Below are 23,013 nucleotides of genomic sequence, written 5' to 3'. Positions count from 1 at the left end.
ATATGTATATGTATAGATATATCTGCGTCGATGTGTAATATATAGATATCAAAGTAAAAACTTAGGAGTCAAATAAAAACACGGCTTTGATAAAGGTCCTTCACCATAACGTCAGTCCCATTTTTGGCTCTTGCGGTGTTTTTATTTGACTCATAAGTTTTTACTCTTGATATCTCTCTCCCTCTCTCCCCCTCTCCCTCCCCCTCTCTCTGTCGGTCTGTCTCTCTCTCTATATATATATATACACATACACACACACACACACACACACACACACACACACACACACACACACACACACACACATTATCATATCCATCGACTTTCATTACACGTGGAGTAATTGCAAAATAATGATTTTCTCATTTGGAACAATTTCATCATGTCGACTTGCCACAACTTACAATGCATTTATGTGGACTAATTCATGAAGAATTTTAAGTGCGGTATATTCATTGCGTCGATTTATTAAAGCGATTTATCAATTAACACGAGGCCGACTTATACCACAATAATGTAAAGTAACGTAGGCCCTATTTCTGTGCAACTTACGGTGTTCCTTTTTATCACTGAATTTTTGCCGGTGTATTTCACTCTCGTTCTTACGGTATAAAAGTGGAGACAGGTTTCGAGATGATGTATCTTATTCACGAATGTGCTATCTACATAATGGTGTACATGCAGAAGTATATAGCAAAGGCGACATTGTTTGAAAGAAATACATCTCCCGTTTATTATTACCGCTTGAAAGAAATCTGTACATTCAAAATCAATGTTATTGCACATATGAAAGGATGAAGTACAAAAGAACATACATTAACACCAAGGCAATGAAAAATAGGATAGCTTAAAGTGACATTACCGTTACTTGAGATACAAGTACAGCTCTATGTTCTTTTTTTTTCTAGCACATGTATGACTTCACTCTATGGACTGCTTAACTTTATGTCCTATCCTTATCTCTGTGAGGAAACGGCAGAATCATTGTCATTGGTATACTTTAGAGTACGATAACTGATTTCATAGCAAGCAAAACAAATGATAATAAACAGCCAAAAAACAAAACAAAATAAACAAACCAACACATAAAAGGTAATTGATTAAATGACTTTTCATGTGTATGTATGTGTACACACTTAGTCACATTAAGTCACTCTTCTGTTCTTTTCACTAGTTACACATAGATGAAGCATAAGTAATCTTTGGCTACAAGAGTTTTCAAATTTTGTGAACATATGTGCATACTAAAATCCCTCTATTTTCACTTTTTTTCTCTTCTGAACCTCCACGAGGTAATTTCTTGGGAGTGTACCAACATGTGGCTTGGATACACAGTTGATTGAAGGCATTGGTGCAGCTAATTATATGCTATGCAGATTTGCTTTTATATCTCTTTATCTATATTGACAGTGATAACAATGAGAATATCATTTTGAATGGACACGGTATTTATCAACATTGGTCATCGTTAGAATAATTTCATGAAAAAGTAGCAAAGTAAAATAGAAGCAACAGCAAAGATAAATACTTGTAATATACACCTAATGTTCACAGTCTTGTTCATTGTTTCCTTTACAATCAATTTTTATCATTAAATGCTTTCAAAAAAATGTAAGTAGTAGTCTAAAAGAATGCAACTTTCCATGAAATTGAAGAACAGTGAAATGGGAATTTACATAATTTTATTATCTTCCTTTTCTTTCTCCTTGTGCAGCCATGTTTACACATAAACATAATAAATCTAATGAAAACCAGTTAATCTTGAAAGATGTATACATGAAGAGAAGAGCTAATGCAGTATACAATGTATTTACATTAGAGAAAAAAAAAAGTTAAAAAGCAAAACAAATTAATGTATACCATGTCACAAAGGAATAAATGCCTCAACATCCCTAATACAAGTAAAGACTAAGTACTTTTTAGGAAAGTAAAAACATTGTATAAGACACATGAAGTTGCAGAATATGACAAATCTGAAAAAAAGCCTTGACTGAAATTCATGACCTGAAAATTTCAATCATGCTATAATTTAGAAAAGTTTATGATTGAAAAAATTACAAACACAACATTGCAGCAGAGACTGAACACCTCAACAACCTACACTCACAAGCACCAATATTTTGACATGGAATACATCGGCACTACTAAAACAGAACACAAAACAAGGACCAGCAAGGTCTGTTGATAAAATACATTAATAATTATCTAACCCTGGATATTTCATCTGTGATAGCAAACCAGAATTGTCTTATTCATTTAATGCAAAGAACATAAGTACTTTTGTAGGAACAGCAATTCTGTTGGGTTAGCCAGTGATAAACTGAGTCAGAAACGACACAATTATGGGCACTACCTAGCATTACAACTGTTGTTACTCTCTAATGGCAGAGATTGGTTGTGGAGAATCTGCGTACACAGTAAAGCACTCATATAATCAATATTCACAACCCCTGTACCTTCTATGCACATATGACAATTACGTAGGTTTGTTTTGTCAGATTTGTTAGAATACAGTGTACACAGTGCTGAGCACCATGTAGTGACATGCATGATTCGGTATCCTTCTTTGCATGCGAATGTCTAGAGAATGATCTCATAATTTTGGTTTCCACAAAATAAATGATGTGTTGCCCAAAACACTGTACATACCTGCAGATGTGATATTTTTATCCTGACTTTCATTAAAGGACAGAGGCCATATGACCGACTGAATACAAGGAGGGTTTCATTTTCTGTTAGTGCTCTCATGCACATTTTAGTTTATCCTGTAACTGATGGAAAACTTTACAACATCCTCATGAGTAAAACATCTACAGTATTCTGAATCTTACAGAGCAATGGCGGCATCACCACTCATTCTCTCACCCTTGAGAGTTGTGCTGTAAACGCGGAACTATCGTTAGCAGAAACAACGGAAAGAATTGTTAAAATGTGCAATTTACATACATTCTGCATGATATAACAAGAGGAACAGACTCAATGTGACTTTAACATCCCCCCTAACACATTCTCACTTTCAGTTTCATTTGTAACTTTGATAGATAATTTTCTATACATTGGTATATCTCAAATATACCATGGACAACACAGTGTATCAACACATGCAAAACATTGTACACACACGGCCCCAACAATCATGAGGAGTGTAGTTTTATAGTTTTTGATGAACTTTTGCACAACAATGGGATGTACAACAATATTCTATCCACTTGATATACGAACAAGGTTTCGCAGGCTTGCTTGTTTGTCTCTATGTTCTCAAGTATGAAAAACAAACAAACAAACAAACAAAAAATTCTGGATATAACCACAGCATGTGTGTACATATAGCAACCACTTTTACATGCCTACAGAGTTGAGAAAAGTCGTAGTAAATGTACATACACAGGGCTTTCAGTAAGCATTTATAATGTTCATTTTCTGTCAACACCATGTGAAATTCATCTGAATTTGTAATCACTAAAAAAAAACACCACCACAATACATAACAGTTTTCCTATGTATGCTGTTCTATCACTCAAACTGACAATGAATTTACATAATGAAGGAATGTGTAGCTTGAAGAATCAAACCTCACAGGTACACGTAGATAAAATAATGTCACAAAGGTTCAGGCTTCCAATACTGTAGTCTTGAGAGTACTGCATTCAAATATAAGTTTGAAAATAATCCTGTATGTACAATTTCTCCACGCCACCTCTGTTTCAATTATCATAAGCTGCATGAAAAACAGAAGTATAAAACATAATCACATGAAGACACAGATTAAGTCTCCACATGAAGTTATACAGTTCGATTACCATCAAATGACAATCTGAAATATTAACAGTGAGTGCAACCAACGCTCATATTTTATCACTGTATGGCTATGTGTAAACTATAAAATAAACTACTATTGTGTACACTAAAATTTATCCCCTGAAAATAAACAAACCTTTGACATGACAGGCATATCGTGGAATCAAAACCTGGAACTCTATGTGGTAATTTTAAACTGAGGAGTATAAAGACGGTTTTAAATTTTCATCTGGATAAGTACCGACCTTTATACAAAGCATTTACACTCTCTTGTCCAGTCAAATATGTTGTGAAAGTCAGAAATACCAAGAATGGCTGGTTCAAATAACATCCCACTCTTAGTTTGCAGGCACAAACCCTTGTCGATTGTAAGGAATTGGGAGTCTCCATCAAAATGACTACATGCATGACTGGGACTGTCCCATAGGCTGTGTACTGTAGCTGGTCCCAACAGGGTCGAGAGCAGCTACAGTGGAGGGATAGATTATACATGCAAAGACCCTAAAAGAGATGCTTTGGCACAGACTCCTCTGCAACCAACAAGGGTTTATTCTTGCAAACTACCCTATTCTTTATATGTCAAAATCTTTAAGTCGTCTATGACCTGAAACAGTTGATGGGGGTGCTCAAAACGTCACTCTCAAAAAAGTATTCCCTACCCCATATTCATGCTGACTCAACATGATAGAGTACAATCAAACAAAAAAGAATGACATGTCCTATGAAAAGCCAGGCACAAGAAAGTAATGAAATTCAATATTTTTGCCTGAATTTAAACATGTCATGGTGACTAAAATCACTGATTTGAGAAGCAGGATAAAACTTATATCTTCATTATATTTGTGTTAAAAATGTTACACACTTTTCTCTTCATATAACCAAACGTTTCTCATTTGTCATTCATCACTTGCTAATCACAAGTAATTTGCCATCAATACAATTAATTTAACCCATTGAGGATGGTTTGATTTTGCTACAACATGCATTTCCCCACGACACCTGCCCGAGCATACTCGGGACTCGTCCTCAATGGGTTAATTTTATAAGCTATCATATGAGGAGGGTTCCTCCACAGAGATAGTACATTTACAATGTAAAGATGATGATTTGTCTTTAGATATTGGTTGTAATAGAAATCAATTTGAGAATACTGAAGTAAATGTTGCCATATTTCACAATATCCCTCAAGAGAACAACGAGATCATAATTCAATCACAACATCAGGAACATCTTACATGTATAGCATCCAGCCACTTGGAACGGGGCCTAGGTTGCAGGTTTTACCAAGACGGGAACTGTTTGCGAGATGATCATCCAGCCAATCACAAAGTAGAAAAGACAGATAGGAAAGACAGCCAGCGCTTTTCTGTGAGGTGCCTGACTGTCTGCAAGGAATGCCAGAGAAGCTGCAAACACAGAGAGAGAGAAAAAAAAAATCATGAAGAAAACTGCCAAGGAGGATTACATTCCAAATAAGTACAACTGTATCTCAATGCAAGTAAGTCTAATAATGTACATCAACATGATGTCATCAAGTCCCAAACATCTCCATAAAATATGCAAATGATAATTTACAACATAGTTTGTTGTTAAGAAAGAAAGTTTGTTGTTGTCATTGCTGATAACTCAGTAGGATAGCATACCTTGCAGAAAATAAATCATTGATACTAAATCATTCATCACATTTTAATCTGATGCAAGGCACACAAAGTTATTGATGGAATTTTATCACAAATAAAGAATTAAACGATAAAACTACCAAGTGATCATTTGAGTACATCCCAATAGGAAGCTTGTGATGTTTTACTACCACCTCATCCAAGCTTCTACATTTTTGTGGCTGTGCCCTAAATTACTGTTTCATTATCCACTTTTTTTTACTGCTTGCCCCATTATAATAAAACTTTCACTGCTCTATTTGTTTTACTCTCATAACTAGTAACAACTTCAAACAGGAGCTTGAGTAGTTCTCCAAAGACCTTGCCCCATCCTAATCCCCACCCCAATCCCACTCTACAAGAAAAGCTATTTGGAATTACAGGAGCACTTCAAGAGAGCAGATCTCCCCCTAGCAGCCATGATTCTAATATTGCTATTTCATAGGCAGTACACTGTATCTTCATCACATACATTATAGAAGTATAGGGATGTCAACACAATATATACATGTACATTTAGCGAAAATCTGATCATCCATTGTTGAGTTACAGGGAGATTAAGCTTATCTCATGTTCTTTATGACCATTTAACCTTTGACCTCATGATCACAACTCATTTGCTTCTTTCTTACTTCATTATGAACACAACCTGCAAGTTTGGTGAAAATCTGATCATCTGTTCTTGAGTTACAAATTCACATGTATTGGGTGATTAAGCTTACTTTATGTATTTTATGACCCTTTGACCTTTGACATCATGACCCCCAAATTTCACCATTCCTTCTTTACCACATTATAAACACATCCTGCAAATTTTGTGAAAAGTTGTTCATTTGTTCCAGAGGTTTTTGTTGTTGTTGTTTTTTGTTTTTTGGACACAGACACTCAGACAGAAATATACAAACATATGAAACCCAAAACATAACCCCCGCCGGCTGTAGGTTTTACATACTGGCAGAGGTAAATAAAAAAAAGAGAAAAATAACACAACCAAAAATCAGAATGTTGGAATACTTTGGTTTGGGTTTATTTCACTATTTATTCACAGAATTATAATATTTACTCTCAGCTTTGCAGCTGTTTCTCAGCAAATACACAAAACCAAAAAGTAGAATGCTGGAATAATTTGATTCTATGTCATGAAAACTCACCTAATGTTGACCATAAGAAGGCAAGGATGACCAGGATAATTCTGATGGCGAAGAGGAGGGTCACATGGCCCGAGGGTATCATAAGCAATCTACAGATGATGAGACTGATCACCAATGGGAACAGGCAGTAGCCAAGCACACAGACACTCTGGAAGAAGGAACTGTAGACAGATTGATGAATAGATATAGATAGATAGATAGATAGATAGATAGATAGATAGATAGATAGAAAGAAAGACAGATAGAAAGAAAGATATATAAGTAGATACAGAGATAGAGAAAGATTGGGACAAAAATATAGATTGATGAAAAATCACAAAAGATAAAAACAAGAGTGATTGAGAGGGAGAAAGAAAAGAAAGGGGGAAGAGAGAAAGAGAGCAAGAAAAAAAAGTAAGCCATTATGGCAACTCAAAGTATGTGGGTATGTAAGAGTAGATGTATATTGTCAATTCACAGAATATATAAAACTTACATGTGAAATGGCTGTAATTGTGACTTAGTTGTTGTTGGTTTTACAACCTGGTGTTTCCTCTTCTTTGTGTAATTCAGAAAATTCACTCTAAGCACTAAGACATGCCAGATAGCAGGAACATTCTTTGCTTCATTTCTATTCAGGATTTCATCTGTCATCATCGGAGTTACAGACATATTTTTCTTGTTATGGTTTAAAAGGCATACAAGTAATACATTAAGTGGGAAATGTTTTTGTAGGAAAAGATTTAATTGTGGTAATAAAACATAATTTCACCTTAAACTCATTACAATGACAACAATCTTTACAAACCATTATAACCACTGAAACACTATGGAGGCACTGTAACATTTGAATGGTCCTTGGAAATACATAACCAGTACTTTATGGAATTACGTGCCAACTGAAAGCACTATAGATATGCCAAATAGTAGTAATATTCATTGCTTCACATTGTTTCAGCATTTTTGCCATCATCATCAGTATCAATCTCATACACTGTGTACTTACATGTTGCCTTTCAGCAGCTTTGAGTTCAGCGATACGACCACAGCCCCAAACGAGATGAGAGCAAAAACCTCTGCAAACTGCATATGCGCGGAGGAGGTTTCATCGTCAGCTGACGATTCATGGAGGAGACTGAAATGACAATATTAAGTCTGGTATTAAAAAGTACATTTATATATCTAGTATCTATCCTCTTCACTCAACTGTTTTAATTTCTCTCTTTCCGTGTGCCTTATCAGCATTCCCAGGAAGACATATTAATTTTGCTTTTCAGCAACAGCTCCCATCGTTCAGTGAATGTCATGTTGAAAGATAAAACAGCATGCATGAAGTATAATGTAGTTATATGTACCCCACATTATTTTGGGCAAAAACATTATCACATTTATATGTAAAAACAGTCTTTCATTTCAGTAAATGTGTGCAATCATTCTACTTTGGAAAAAATGAGAGACAAAACAAGATAAAGGAATTGGCAATAATGCTTTACACTCAGAATCCAAGCACAATGCAATAAATTTAGAGAATTACTGGCAAGTAACAAAAAAAAAAATGTAAGACTCTATGTTTTTTATATTTTTTTATTTCACACCTGTGGTACAGTCCTAAAATAAACTTTGTGTGACCAACACAGAACCAATCTCTGTCCTTGCATTTATGTGAATACTGAGACAGAGGATGAGTAAGTAGTTACAGATTTCAGCAAAGTTTGGGGCAAATTCTCACCTTCCAAGGAGAGTACACATCACCAAAGGTCCCCATAGGTCCCCTAAAATACAAGGAAAATAAGAACACTCTCAATGTAAATGAATGGGATAGGTATTCTCACATTCAAACATAATGTTAAATGTGATGACGAAGGAACATTAAAAGTTATAAGGACTTTCTCTTCTCCAATAACTTTAAGTTATTGTTTTAGGTATAACAACTTCTACAGGATAATAGTAGAAACTGAAGAAAACTATAGGATGATCTTCTTTTTTTTTTGTAACTCTCCAAGACTAAAACTACAAATTGTGTACACTTATATCTAGCATCCACCTTTTTAATTATGTTCAAATTTATATGTGACAGTGCACCACAAAACCAACAAAAAGTTGCACCCCTTGATTCAAAATGGTGAAATGGGTCAACCAAGTCAATCTTAAGTTTTTCATATTTTCTGGAAGAGTTATTCTTCTTCTACATTATTCTTAAGTCTGAGATCATAAAATGAATGGGAAAGTGTGTTTTCAGCAGTTTTTCTACAATCCTTTTTTGTAGAATAGTGTGATCAGGTATGTCTTTCAACTCTAATAACTTTTGAAAGGAGAATGCTGCTGTTTTGAAAGTTGGAGTTAATCATGTAAAGAATGTGTTGATAGAGCATGCTAAATTTCAGATTAATGTGATAATCCTTTCATTGTTGTTGCTATGGTGTTTACATCCTGTTTTTTGTTCCATTCATCCCACAGCTAGCTCGGCTTGGTAAAGATTAAGCGCTTGAATAGACCATGTACTTCAGAGCCTCTTTTCTCAGTTCACACTTTTCCAGCGTGTGTGCTTTCTTTCCAATATTTAGATTGGTTAAGAGAGTCCATTTGGATTGAGTTATATATATCATTTTAAAGCTTAGAGTCTGCTCTTTCAGAATCTGCCCTTAACTAAAAATCCATGTCTGGCGATTTTTTGTTGGCTTTGTGATGCATGGTCACATATAACACACACACACACACACACACACACACACACACACAATGTAAAGGCCCAAGTTCATAAGGGTTGTTTAAATCTAGAAAATGGCTTTAATATATTTAACCCACAGAATAAAACGGGCATAAAAATGGATTAGGCTGCATATATATGCATATAAATATATATGCATATTGTTTGAATTAAATTTGGCATTTCAATCTATCGTGGAGTAGATTTACAGAGTAAACTAAAGTTTGTGAATTCTGGTCACAAAGTTTTATAACCAGAGCTATCTGACCCTAGCATGATGATCTGAGTTTATTCAATACTCATGTAACAATTTAAGCCACATCATACACATAGCATATGTGACCCTGCATCACATAACAAAAAGTCACCAGACATGAATTTCTAGCTGCTCGAGGGCAGATTCTGAAAGAGCAGACCTGTATAGATCAAGTCAAATGGACTCTCCTAACCTGTAAATGGAAAGAAAGCACACACTCTTTAAAAGTGTGTACTGACAAAAGAGGCTCTGAAGTATAGAGTCTATTCAAGTGCTTAATCTTACCAAGCCATGCTGGAGGTGCAATGAATAGGACAAAAAGCCAGGATGTAAAACACCATAGCAACAACAATGAAGGGATTATCAGATTAAGATATAATTGAGTGTGCATTACCAGCACACTCTATTTTGTGATGCACGGTCACATGTATATCTTCCTCTCACTGCAACAGGCTGTCAAATCACTTTTACACAGAGCATGGAAACAGTTTGGTACACATGCAACTTCAATTAAGGCATGTCAGACATTGGAGTTTTATGCAAAGGAGGGCTCAAAGCATGAGGTAATTTGGCTGTCACAAAATACTTACAATCTCGAAGAAGTGCCTTGCTTTGCTTGGGATACAGGGCATGAAAGAATTTAACCCCAACAGCTCGAAGGTCCCTCATCTGATGGGGAGCGATGCACAAAAATATAACAATGTGTAAATACAGTGACATTTCAATCTAGCACTAGTAGCAGTATACATTGTATGTACATGTATACGTGTGTGTGTGTGTGTGTGTGTGTGTGCATGTGTGTGCGTGTGTGATTGTGAGTGTGTACACATGTGCTTCTAAAACTTCACAAGGGTTAATTCACACTACTAACAACAATAACAAAAAATGTGTACAGATGTACAACTGTACGCTTTGTCTGCATGTACAGTGTACAAGACATGATGTATCTACCATTCAAGGATGGAAATGGACAAAAAATTGTAATCAATATTAGAATAGACTTGAGAATTTTAAAACATCGATGCATAGGGTACATTCCAATACAAAAAGGTATGCAGTGTTGGAATAATCCGCTTTGCTGCAAAAATAGATAGTCATTCATGCATTGATTAATAAATTGATTACTTTACCGGTATTCAATTTGGTACTTTATACATCATTCACCCATTCATCTCAAGTGAACATCCTGGTGAATATCTTTTTTATTTTAATTTTTTTTTTTGTACAACAAGCAACGATATTCATACCATCAGGTTTTCCCTTCTCCCTTGTATTAAAGGCGTCATGATTTAAAAGTGAGTTGCTACATGTCTTGGAAAATGTGCACTCACAATGGTATCAGTGATGGGTTCATCGAGAGTTGAAGGTTCACTGTCCTCATCGTGAGCTCCTGGGACTGTGATGTCACCTTCCACGGGGTGCTGGAGCTCCAAGTCAGTGAACTTGGCCTCAAACTGATAGAAACAATCAGGATTAAAATGAAAATGGTAATAGTGTGACTGCACTGCATTTCATGTAGTTGGCGGCCATCATGCCAACTTGAAAGACAATTTTGTGAGTGGCTGAATTTTGCAATCTAGAACCACATTTACATAACCAGGAAGAACTTATTATCAATATTCAAGAGAGAAATAGTAAATTGCCACCTTGGATACAACTCTATTGCACAATATTTTGAAAGGTGTTAATTTTGTGAATGTGGGTTGACCTGTAAACTTTGCAAAATAAAACTGCTGCAAAATAATTATACCACGTAATGATGTATTGCACAGTAAGGGGAACATTTAACCAGTATTTAACAGGACTTAATGGCTGGCATTCTATTGTTTGCTATGCACTGTGGACGTCAGCTGAAAAAAAAAAATGTAAAAGCAAGAACCAAAGGCAAGAGAAGAACCATTGGTATTGGCACTAGTTCATACACAACACACTTCTTTTACCAACACTAACACATCACTATAGCACTGTAACCATTTGACAGGTTACAACTGTACATTGTATTATACAGGTACCGGTAATAACTTTTCTGATTTGCAGATTCTTCAGCATATCTACATCAGGACAGCTTCAAAGGCACTTTGGCATCTTTGCAAGGGAAAAAAATATATGCAAGTAGGCCCTACACAAATTCGAGAGTGTGGGACTGCAATCTATTGTAAGCGATGAAGATGATGAATTAAACTACAATAAACGTGTTCCTATGTCGCTGCAGATCAGGGTAAATACTTGGAATAACACAATCAACTATGATGAATGGAAGTATATTTGAGAAACTTATATTCTACACAGAGATGTCTGGAAAAACATGCTTCACCTGCTGTCGGTCGGCTTCTGCCACGTCTGCCATCTTTGACTGTCAAGTTTGTTTGAATGCGATTGCAGTTGGATCGCGTCACGTCCATTCACGACAGCGTGGACTAGTAACACACATGAATGGTGCATGCTCATCGATCGTGCAGTTGCATGTGCGCAGTCGGGAAGTCAGACGACTTGCGATCCGATACGACTCAACACAAGTCGTACCGCGACTGAGGGATGACAATTTTAGTTTTCATCTTTCTCCTCTCCCCCTACGAATACTTGCTGTTATAGACGATGTTTATCTATCCTCTACTTTACCTTTTTGTTTTATCCAGTCCATGCAGCTTGAGAATGCGTGTACCGATTCTCAAGCTACGCCAAATCAAGGAGAATGTTAATTAGATCACTTAACAGAGATGTTTCTTTACTGAATTATAGGATAATGAATGAAACGCCGTGACTTCAATAATTTCTTCCATAGTTTTAGGTTAAAGGGATGGTACAGTATTGGTGGAGATGAGAATTGGACTTTTAACTTTTTGCGAGATACCAAGAAAACACTTATGATACAGTACATAACATACCATTTTAAGAGGAATTTAAGTTTATTTGAAGAAAATCGGGTTTGGAATGACTGAAACATCCAAAAACAAAGTAAAACAAAGCGATCGTAATAAAGTGTGGATCCAACACTTTATTAGAACCGTCTTTTTTTGATATCTCAGCCATTTCAAAAACAATTTTCATCAAATAAACGTTGAATTCCTTATATAATTACATGATCTTTCATATTTCATAAGAGGTTTCTCATTATCTCACCAATTTCTAATGTTAGAAACCTGAAATTAGGTCTCAACCAAAACTATACGATCCCTTTTATCCATCTATTCGGCACATCTAGTGCAGCCCCCAGTAGGATCCAGGATGCTGTGATCCACCGGCTTTTCAAATTGATTATTGCCATCTGTAAATACACTCCGTCCGTTGGCCTTTGATGTGTACTATACCGTCCGTGTACCATCGCAGTATAGCTTCCCGCGAAAAGCTGCAACAGGGATTACTCCTTCAGGTTCAAGGTTCAAGATTCAAGAAGTCCATGGCGGACAAGGCATATTAAATAAAAGAATGGTACATGTATTATTCAGAGGGATGAAGGTTCTGGTGCGAGTTTTTCCCTCTACAAATTAAATTTGTTGAGATCGCAACTGCTGATCTGTAAATTAACAAACATGTCGGAAAAAAGGAAGTGGGACTCGAACCTGTCATCTACTGCTTTCCGCAGTAAATGACAGGTTCGACGGAAGCAGTATAGATGACAGGTTCGACTCCCGCTCAGTTCCTTCAGTATTTTTCCCGACATGTGTGTTAATTTACAGATCAGCAGTTGCGAATTTAATTTGTAGAGGGAGACAAAGTGAAGCAAAACTCGCATAAGGTTAAGAAATTGTCTATTGGTATTCTACTGGACCAATAGGACTTTTTACAATTCAATTCAAATGAAATTTATTTCCATAATAACACATGTCTGTTGTCGATACAGATTCAAAGAAAAAAAAAAACCCGTAGGGGCCTATCAAAACAAAAATATGCACTGTGTGATTATGAAACTATCTATTGGTGTTTGTTGGATATGTATTGGATTTGTCAAGTCAAGTTCAAGGCCAGTCATGTTGATTTATTTGGGCTCCAACAAATAAGGGATACCGGTACAATGAAAATAATGTTAATTTGTGTATGCAATTTAAATAATGTCGTGCACGACATTAGTACAACAATGTGATGAACATATAATAACATGTAATAAAGACACAGGTAAATTATGAACAGAGGTACAAATGCTTTCTCATAATGGTAAACTCAGAAACAATGTGATGAACATATAATAACAAGTAATAAAGACACAGGTAAATTATGAACAGAGGTACAAATAAATGCTTTCTCATAATGGTAAACTCAGAAACAAAATGGTTGGAACTGAAATGGAGGGGACCGTGCGATAAAGCAGAGCTTGTAGTGAGCAGTCCCCTCATAAAAAGAAGAAAATGATTTGTAATGGAACAACAAGAAATTTTCTTTAGTGGCATTCGCCATGGAGCAATACATTGTTTCCCCTATTGAAACCAACAGGCCCGTTGGTTTTGATGGTCCATTAGCCTATTGGGATTTCGACCTGATGGGCACTGTTTTTTACAATGTTTACATTTCATACAAGACACAATATAAACTCTAGAGGGTCGCAAAGACGGAACTTTAGGCCTATTATAAATTCATGTATTATATATAATCACAATGTATTGATTTCAAATAGTTAAGCATATGAATTGACAAACGTATACTTTGTATTTTGTTATGTATTTCTTTTTGTTTGATTGATGAAAAATCGTAACTGAATTGAATTGAAATGCATAGATAGAAAGAACTCTGCGCGATCAGCCGTCAGATGTGATCACAACGTACACTACTATCCAGTATTGTGACGTGCATGGCGTGCAATGTGAGCTATGTCGTCTGCTATAAAATGGTCTCGACAAAATATTTGCCTTTGCAGTCGTTGGAAACAACAATGTTGATCAAAGACTCAGAGATGATGCAAAATGAATACAGAAACTTATCATGACACAAAGTCAACAAATTTTCCATGATAAAATTAGTCTAATTTTTGAGTGAAATGTCCTCATTGAACGCAGAAATGAAACAGCTCCCATGGCTTCCCATTATGCTTTGCGATAAGAACTTCCTCTTCGAATAGCTCGCTAACCATGGCGGTGGGCAAGAATAAACGACTCTCTAAGGGAGGCAAAAAGGGATCCAAGAAGAAGATGTAAGGTTATGATAAAGTACTTTTGAACATCATTGTATATCATTTTATGGATATGATGAAACAGTAATCCTTAAAATGTACTGATTACTCAGATATTTTTTGATACTTCTCGTGGTTGTAGCTTCCTTCCCTGATAACAAATGTGGACACCTAGTGCACTGGCGCATACGGTGATGCGGCGGAGCTGTACGGGGAGCTGTACGTGTGTGTGATACTGATACAGTGATAGTGAATGATTGATTGGTGAGCTAAGTGAAAAGGCAAACTCAGCGTTAAGTCACTTTCTAATTAGTGGCGATATCGGCACGTGATCGATTTACTATATGTAAGGTTTTTCTAGATGTGGTACTGTCCAGGCGACGTCTTACAAAGTGTAATTACAGGTCTCTTTTCCCGATCTAACTAACGTGTTGCCGGTAGTGGAGGCACCGTAAGGCGTAAGTTTTAATCATCGACTTGCGTGGACACTTAACAGCGGACAGGCCCAGGCTACACTAACGGTTACACGCCTACGGTGATAATCGTCAACCTCTCGGCATCTAACTTAGAACGACATGCTCATAGTATCCATATAAAGCCTTGAAAGGATCCCTTCTCACTTGTCTCATGAGTCATGTCAGTCCGGGAAACCCGCTCATGAGGACCGCTCCCGCGTACGAGGACTGCCCTGCCTCATGAGGACCGCCCCCACGCCTCATGAGGACTGGGGGGAACGCCTCATGAGGCCCCCTATTCACTTCTATTCGTCTCACATCTGACGTATAAATTGTCGCAACTTTGCATGGTGATTTTTTGTTACACACACATGTCCACTATCCATGATGAAAAGAAGAAAAAATCCTATCTGTTTTTTTTTTTTTCAAAAATCGAGTTTTAATCAACTGATGCAGAGTGCCCATTAAAACACACATGTTTTAATGGGCGCTCTACATCGGTTAATTAAAACTCGATTTTCCCGGACTGATGTGCATGATGATGATGAGCATTGCATTGGCCAGAGTGCTCAAGGGGGCCCCTGTTCACTTATCAATCCATCTCATCTCATGACATGCGCTCACAATATCACATCCGACATGAAAATTGCAGAGCTGCCAAGTCTCACGCATTTTGCGTGAGACTCAAGTATTTAGGGTCCATCTCACGATCTCACGCATGGCGCCCATTATTCTCACGCATCGGGCGATGTCTGCAACTTGGGCCTATAAATAATAATTAGCATAGCTCAAAGGATCAAAGTGATAGTTGCAATTGAAGGTATATATTTCCCTTTTGTCTTTCAAAATAAGTGAAAAATATAGTCACTTAAGTATGCACCTGATCGCACCATTAAGAGCTAAAAATTGAAAAAGCTCCCTAACGGGCCATGGGAGGGGGAAAAACCCTTCCCACACCCTCGCTCGCATGCACATTCGCGCGCCGAGATGCGGAGTCCTGAAAATCTCACTCGTAAAAATTTTTTGAACTTGGCATCCCTGAAATTGCAGCAACACAGCAAGTTCTTACAGTTATTTTTTTTTTTGTTACATGCGCAATGATCTTCATCACATGAAGAAAAAAAAAAGAAAAAAAATTCTATCAGCGCATTTTGACAAAAATTGAGTTTTGATCATCCAATAATGCAATATATATGCAGCGACTCACTGAAACACGGCCATGGCATGGGTGCCAGCAGTTTCACTCAATGCAAGGCTGCCGCACCTATCGGCCTGGGGGGTGTTTCATCAAGTTAGTCAGCGCTGACAAGTTGTCAGTCTCTTGACAATCACCATGGTAACAGTCAGTGACCAGAGCATCTCAGCCAATCAAAACCAAGGATTTTGCTGAAATTGTCAGAGACTGACAACTTGTCAGCGCTGACTAAATTGATGAAACACCCCCCTGATCTCACTCGAATTTCAAGTCGAAATTTTCGGTGCTTTTTTTCTGTGGCTCTTGCCTCTCCTTGCACGAATCAGCCCCAGGAAAGTGAAATCTGACATCATTTCACAAATATTATATTTATAAAGAGAAAAATAAAATGGGGGTTAGCCTTATCTTGTGCGAAGATATTTCAAATTATCTACTTTTCTACAATGATTTGCCCTTCAAATGAGTGAAATAAATACACACTTCTTGCTTTACATCATAACCTAAAGGAACAGGATTGTTGAAATCCAAGAATTAATCCTGAGGTTAATCGTGAATTGAGTATATATGAGTTAAATTTTCATCAAATGCTATTGATGTGATTTTTCTCTCTTGCGTGTAGCACTGATCCCTTCACCAAGAAAGAATGGTACGATGTCAAGGCTCCTGCCATGTTCAACATCCGCAACATCGGCAAGACTCTGGTGACCAGGACACAGGGAACTAGTAAGGATACTTCGTGTATTACTGTTCAAATGTGACTTGATTGTAAAAAGGAATTAAATACAATCAAAATAAAAGAGCAGTTCTAAACGTTAAGGTCTTCAAAGATTTGAAAGTCATCATAAACTTGAAAAGTCATGAACACAAACAAGTAGGTGCAAGCTAAGTGAAAATGCATGCATGTTTTGTTTAGCTGTTAAATTGTTCTTGTACTCACCTAAAGCTGATGAGAATGTTTCATTTCTGTAATGATTGTCGTTACCTTGTGTGTTACTAAAATGAACCTACAAGACAAGCTCAGTAATTTGCCTGGTATGTGACCAGATGTAAATTTGTTCTACCTTTAGGGCCTACAGGTTAATGCGGAATCACGTCTTTAGAAAAAACAGAAACAAACATCATTTTTGTGTATTTGTTATCTTGGTTTGAGGTAAGATGAAAAAGAGATCAATTCCAGGAGTACTACTGGCTTTAGATTTGGATCTCCCAGCTTCTATTCATCATGCTGTTTTATCTACCTTTACAGAGATCGCCTCTGACGGTCTGAAGGGACGTGTGTTTGAGGTCTCCTTGGCTGACCTCCAGAATGATGAGGTTGCATTCCGCAAGTTCCGCCTGATGGTGGAGGATGTCCGTGGCCGCAACTGCCTGACAAACTTCCACGGCATGAACCTCACCAGGGACAAGTACTGCTCCATGGTCAAGAAGTGGCAGGTGCAAAGAATATAAATTGTATAGATTAATTTCCCTTTCACTGAAACTGAATTCAATTTGATGATTGGCAGTGAATTATAAAACCTTCCTGGGCCAATATGCCTATTTAAATCTCTAAAGCCTGCATGAACAATTCTCACTATCGCCAATGACGTAAAAAGTACCCGGATGATGATTTAAGCGTCATTTACGGTGCATTATGGGATAGTCCGGTAGCAAAGTCACTTCCGTTCGTACGCGCGTGATACGTGACTAATGCTATTTACACACACAACCGACTGTATTCTACGTGTACTTCCAGTTTTCTCGACTTGAATTACAGCTTTGATATGATTTGAAATTTCTCCATTAAGAAATTGCTGTTAATACGACTATTGGTTGTTGCTGCGAAGCTGCCATGTGTTGTTCGCACGACAATAAATGAAAAAAAAATCTGCAGAAATAGGACCCTTACTGGCATGTGAGACTAGACGTGGCCGCGTGGGTGAAGTTTGCGGGTGACTCCACAGCGCAGTACGTGCACGCGCGACTTGCACTAGGTATAAAGCAGGCCTAGTGCCTACGTACATTGTACGTACTTGCTTGGAAGAAATTGCTTCGGAGACAGGATACTGCTAGTAAGTTCGAGATCACTGTTCGTTCCCGATTGTGTTCGCGACATTTCGACAGAGAGCAAATAAAAAAAAAAAAAGATGGGCATTCCATGACGATATGTGACACTGCATCTCAAAACAAACAAAAAGTTGCCAGACATGAATTTTTAGTCAAGACCATATTCTGAAAGAGCAGACTTTAAGCTTTAAAATGATGTATAACTCAAATCAAATGGACTCTCCTAACCTATCTAAATATTGGAAAGAAAGCACAAACTCAGGAAAAGTGTGAACTGAGAAAAGAGGCTCTGAAGTACAGTGTCTATTCAAGCGCTTAATCTTTACCAGACCGTGCTGGCTGTGCGGTGAATGGGACAAAAAACAGGAAGTAAACCACCAGAGTAACAACAATGAAGGGATTATCAGATTAAACTGAAATTAAGCATGCCTCATTAACACATTCTGTCCATAATTAATGCCAACTTTCAAAGCAGTAGTACTATCCTTTCAAAAGTTATTAGAGTTGAAAGTGAAGAGTGTGGACAAGGTTTTTCAGAAGTGAAAAAGGGATTCTAAAGACACACCTAATCACACTATTCTACCAAAAATGTTCGAGATAAATTGCTAAAAAAATACACTTTCCTGCCCGTTTTATGATACCAAATTTTAGCATAATGTAAAAGAAGACCCGTTCTTTCAGAAAATATGAAAAAGTCAAGTTCGGCTAGGTTGACCCATTTCACTTATTTTCAGTCCTCACGCAAAATCAGTGTGTGCGACTTTATGTTCGTTTTGAGGTGCACTGTCACATATACTGTATATCCAGGTGGGTGAATATTTTCCAGCATATTTTCAGCGTATGCAGAGATGACTGATCTGTGATGTACGCCGTACCGGTATATGTGTTAGCTTATGCGCTGCGTGCAGTGCTAGTGGTGCATGCTAATTAATGCAAGGCCGGCCGCCGGCGGGGACTACAGTGTACGAGTATGACAGGCCTGGCCACTCGCTGGCTCGGGCGGTATACGTATACAGCGGCCTACTGTACTAGTATCCGTGGTCGTCGCTGCGCTATAGGTAAGGTACACGTACGCGCACGCTAGCGTTGTGCAAATTATGACCCGCGCCGGAAGTGCCCTTGCTACCAAGTGCACTAAATCTTGAAGGAAAAGCCACATCCGGGTACTTTTTACGTCATTGGCGATAGCGAGAATTGATTTTTAAAGATATATTTTGTTTCATGAAGACATTAGTTGGGATTTTTATGACAATAGATGTTGCTAAAGAAAGACACTACAGTCAACCATGCTTAAGTCGACTTTGAATAAGTCGGAGGTCTTTTCATGTCCTCTTCTATTTATATTCTATTGATATTAATCCCTTATAAGTTGAATTTTCTCTACATCGAAGCTATTTCTTCAGTCCAAATAGATTTTACTTCAGCAAGGTTGACTGTATATGGCTTTGATTATTTTGCTACAGAGATGAACTACTGGAGATTCTGAATTTTATAATGAAAGTCAAGGCGAGTACTTGTGTTTGTTTTTCTTACTAACACAAACCATGTGAGAGAGCTCTATGACAAATTTACTTTAATAGCATCATAATATGTGGTCTCTGTCATGGATGCTGGGGTGCTCTTGGAAATACTATACGTCGATGATGCTGTAATACACTTGGATGCTAACTTGGGTGTTGGTATGTCTTTGTGTAGACCCTCATCGATGCCAACGTGGACGTCCGCACCACTGACGGCTACCTCCTTCGCCTCTTCTGCATTGGCTTCACCAAGCGCCGACAGAACCAGATCAAGAAGACCTCCTACGCCCAGAGCACCCAGGTCCGTGCCATCCGCCGCAAGATGGTGGAGATCATGACCCGCGAGTGCCAGGCCAATGACCTCAAGGAAGTTGTCAACAAGCTGTGAGTAACCATCCTTTGTCTTTTATTTCCACCATTAGGCCAGTTGTGTCATGACATGTCAGAACAGCCATATTAGTTCCAGGTGGAAGAATTAAGTAGGAAAATAAAAGAATTAAATGTGTGTGCAATTATGCAGATGGATTAAAAAAAAAGTAGAAGCCAAATTCGTGTAGAATTGTGCCACAGCAAAACGTGATTTTTCACATTTTGGGGTACGTGAAAATGGCACATATCCGTGGGTGAAGTAGCTGTACATATAAGATGAAACCCGCACTTCTTATACTTGTTTACCAAGTCTTGATCTTCACCTCTCTGCGCTTTCATACTTGCCCAACAGTAGACTTTAGCAGTCTAATTTATGTCCTGAGCATAAAGACAAGATGCAGCGAAATAATTGTAGTCTTCTGTCATTTTGATGTGCAGGGGGTATCACTGGTTTTGAGATGCAAAACCCATACTGATGTGAATTAAACAAAGAGGTCATGCCTTTACTTTAACGGTAGTTTGAAGAATTTAGGTATAACATATATGTTGTTAGGGATAGAATCTAAAGACACTCCAATCAGTTTTCAATCAGTTTTCAGTAGTGTTTATAGACTTGAACTGACGCTCACTTATCGTGATATATGGTTTGCCACACAGGATCCCAGACAGCATCGCCAGGGACATCGAGAAGGCCTGTCATCGCATCTACCCACTTCACGATGTTCACATCCGCAAGGTCAAGGTCCTCAAGAAGCCCAAGTTTGATGGTAGGTAGACAGATGAACAGCATTACAATCAGCTTTGATTTGTTCCCACTATTCATTTGCTAATGTGCTTTTTATGATCATAGTAACTATATCAAGTGTAGGGTTAGCCCTCTGTTGGTCTTTACAACTCCTTGTGTGATTAATGGGGGATGTGAGTAGTGTGAATGAAACAAATCCAAGGATGAAGCAGCACCAACAAAATTACATTTGTATAAATTGAGTCCATCATGAAGGTCATGGCTGTGGATTTACACTCTCAAGCAGCAATGAAAACGGAAATCATTACAGGTACATATACAACTTTACAGATGGAACCTCTTCGAGATTTTATGGTTCCATCGTAAGGGTTTTGGAGGCACTATTTTGACACTTGTGTTTTCATTGTAAGATTAAAAAAAGAATGATTCATTGTTATGAATTATTTATTCCTTCAGTTTTTTTTTTTGTTTTTTTTTTGGGGGGGGGATGAGACTTTGGTACTAATATTCCACCATATGGTGAGTCTAATGTTTCACCATGAAATAGTTGTTCATGAGAAAGATTAAATCCTTTACCCCCAGTCTCGCGTCTGATGGAGCTCCACGGAGAGGGCTCAGGCAGCGGCAAGACGACGACGGAGGACGAGACGGGAACCAAGGTGGACAGGCCCGACGGCTACGAACCACCAGTCCAGGAAAGCGTCTAAACCCAACAGGCATATCCTGTGTTCTGGAAACATTGCCACACAGTACACATCCAGAAGAGTACGGCGCAGACAGCATATCACATGTTCTGGAAACATTGCCACACAGTACACATCCAAAAGAGTACAGCGCAGACAGCAAGAGTTTCATTTGCCAACACAACACAAATCAACCCTGAGTTACAACTTCCGAAAGGTCTCCTGATTGCTTTACAGGGAAGTCATCGTCAAAGCCAGCCGCCATCGTTAGATTTCTTGGTCCAAATCACTGTTCATTAACTGACAGTTGTCATCATGCATTTCTGACAATGCAAAATAAAAATCACGTAAAATACTAAATATGTGTAAGCCACTTGGTTTGTTTGATGTCGCGTATGCGTGTAATGTAAGTTGTTGATTGTTCCAGTGCTGAAAATTCTGGTAGAAGTGTGTCCCCAAACTAGTGGAATTCTGTTTTCTCAAAATTTATTATTATTTTTTTTTTTACTGACATACAGTCAACTTCGGATAGCTCGACGTCGGATAAGCCGAATATCACTGACCTCGGGGGCAAAATGAAAGTCCTGATTGTTCCTATGGAGTTTCCGTGTATTAAAATTTGCGTAGCTCGAAGAAAATAACTCGAAGTTCGGTTACCTCGAAGTGAAATCCACTGTCCCGATCTTAATTAACTTATTGTTTTTCCCAGCATGTAACTCGAATCGAAATTGCAAACATTACTCAGCATCTCCGATTAAGCGCGCGTGGACAGCAAAAAAGACATGTCACAAATCTTTTCACACTCGACTGTAAATCTTCCCGACCAGAACAATCGCGAGCCCAAAGAAATACCCGGTACACAGCTGACAAGAAAAATCCCCAACACCTACCTACATACGTACACGATATGCACATAGCACCCTTGCCAATGGAGTGCTTACGATAGCACTACGCTCTGCCCCATCATCTCCTTTTCTTTAACCACTGTGTTTTAATTCTTGATCATGATAGTCATACTGTGCGCGTAGATTTCTTAACCGTCGTGGCGCACCTGCGTAGGTGTTGACAGTTATATCTTTGGCATTAATCACGGTCCACTGTCCAAACATCAATCTCCTGCGTAGTGCCTTTTTTAACTTTTTTTTTTTGCCTTTCACGAAGTATGTTTCATTAATTCTTCCCCAAGAACGCAAGCACTGATTTTTTTTTCAGCAATGCGATTATAAAAATATTGTGGAATATGATGTGGAAGTATAGGCCGAGCATAATAAAGAATAGAATTGACAGGGCTCCACACTAACTTTTATCGGGCCAGCAGTATCACTGATTTTTATTTTTTGGTGGTCAAAT

General features: G+C 37.9%; 2 protein-coding genes across 2 annotated transcripts; one reads left to right on the top strand and one right to left on the bottom strand.

Moving 5' to 3' along the window:
- Nucleotides 1–4,879: 4,879 nt before the first annotated feature.
- On the bottom strand, nucleotides 4,880–11,896 carry LOC139716793 (protein YIPF6-like). The gene is made up of 7 exons (XM_071628322.1): nucleotides 11,864–11,896; nucleotides 10,881–11,003; nucleotides 10,140–10,218; nucleotides 8,316–8,358; nucleotides 7,593–7,721; nucleotides 6,608–6,768; nucleotides 4,880–5,204 (listed from the first exon to the last, which is right to left on the bottom strand). The coding sequence occupies exons 1-7, from the start codon at nucleotides 11,894–11,896 to the stop codon at nucleotides 5,065–5,067; spliced, it is 708 nt and encodes a 235-aa protein (XP_071484423.1). The 3' UTR covers nucleotides 4,880–5,064.
- Nucleotides 11,897–14,593: 2,697 nt separating this feature from the next.
- On the top strand, nucleotides 14,594–22,023 carry LOC139716792 (small ribosomal subunit protein eS1-like). Its single transcript, XM_071628321.1, has 6 exons — nucleotides 14,594–14,671; nucleotides 16,920–17,023; nucleotides 17,547–17,734; nucleotides 20,042–20,250; nucleotides 20,893–21,002; nucleotides 21,563–22,023. Exons 1-6 carry the CDS (start codon nucleotides 14,610–14,612, stop codon nucleotides 21,685–21,687), a joined length of 798 nt encoding a protein of 265 aa, XP_071484422.1. The 5' UTR covers nucleotides 14,594–14,609; the 3' UTR covers nucleotides 21,688–22,023.
- Nucleotides 22,024–23,013: the final 990 nt, after the last annotated feature.

Source organism: Diadema antillarum, unplaced genomic scaffold, assembly GCF_040938485.1.
Source record: "Diadema antillarum isolate AM-2024a unplaced genomic scaffold, OU_Dant_1.0 scf00000070, whole genome shotgun sequence".
Taxonomy (NCBI): Eukaryota; Metazoa; Echinodermata; class Echinoidea; order Diadematoida; family Diadematidae; genus Diadema; species Diadema antillarum.
The sequence above is the reverse complement of the archived record's forward strand: the minus strand, read 5'-3'. Positions and strand labels throughout refer to the sequence as shown.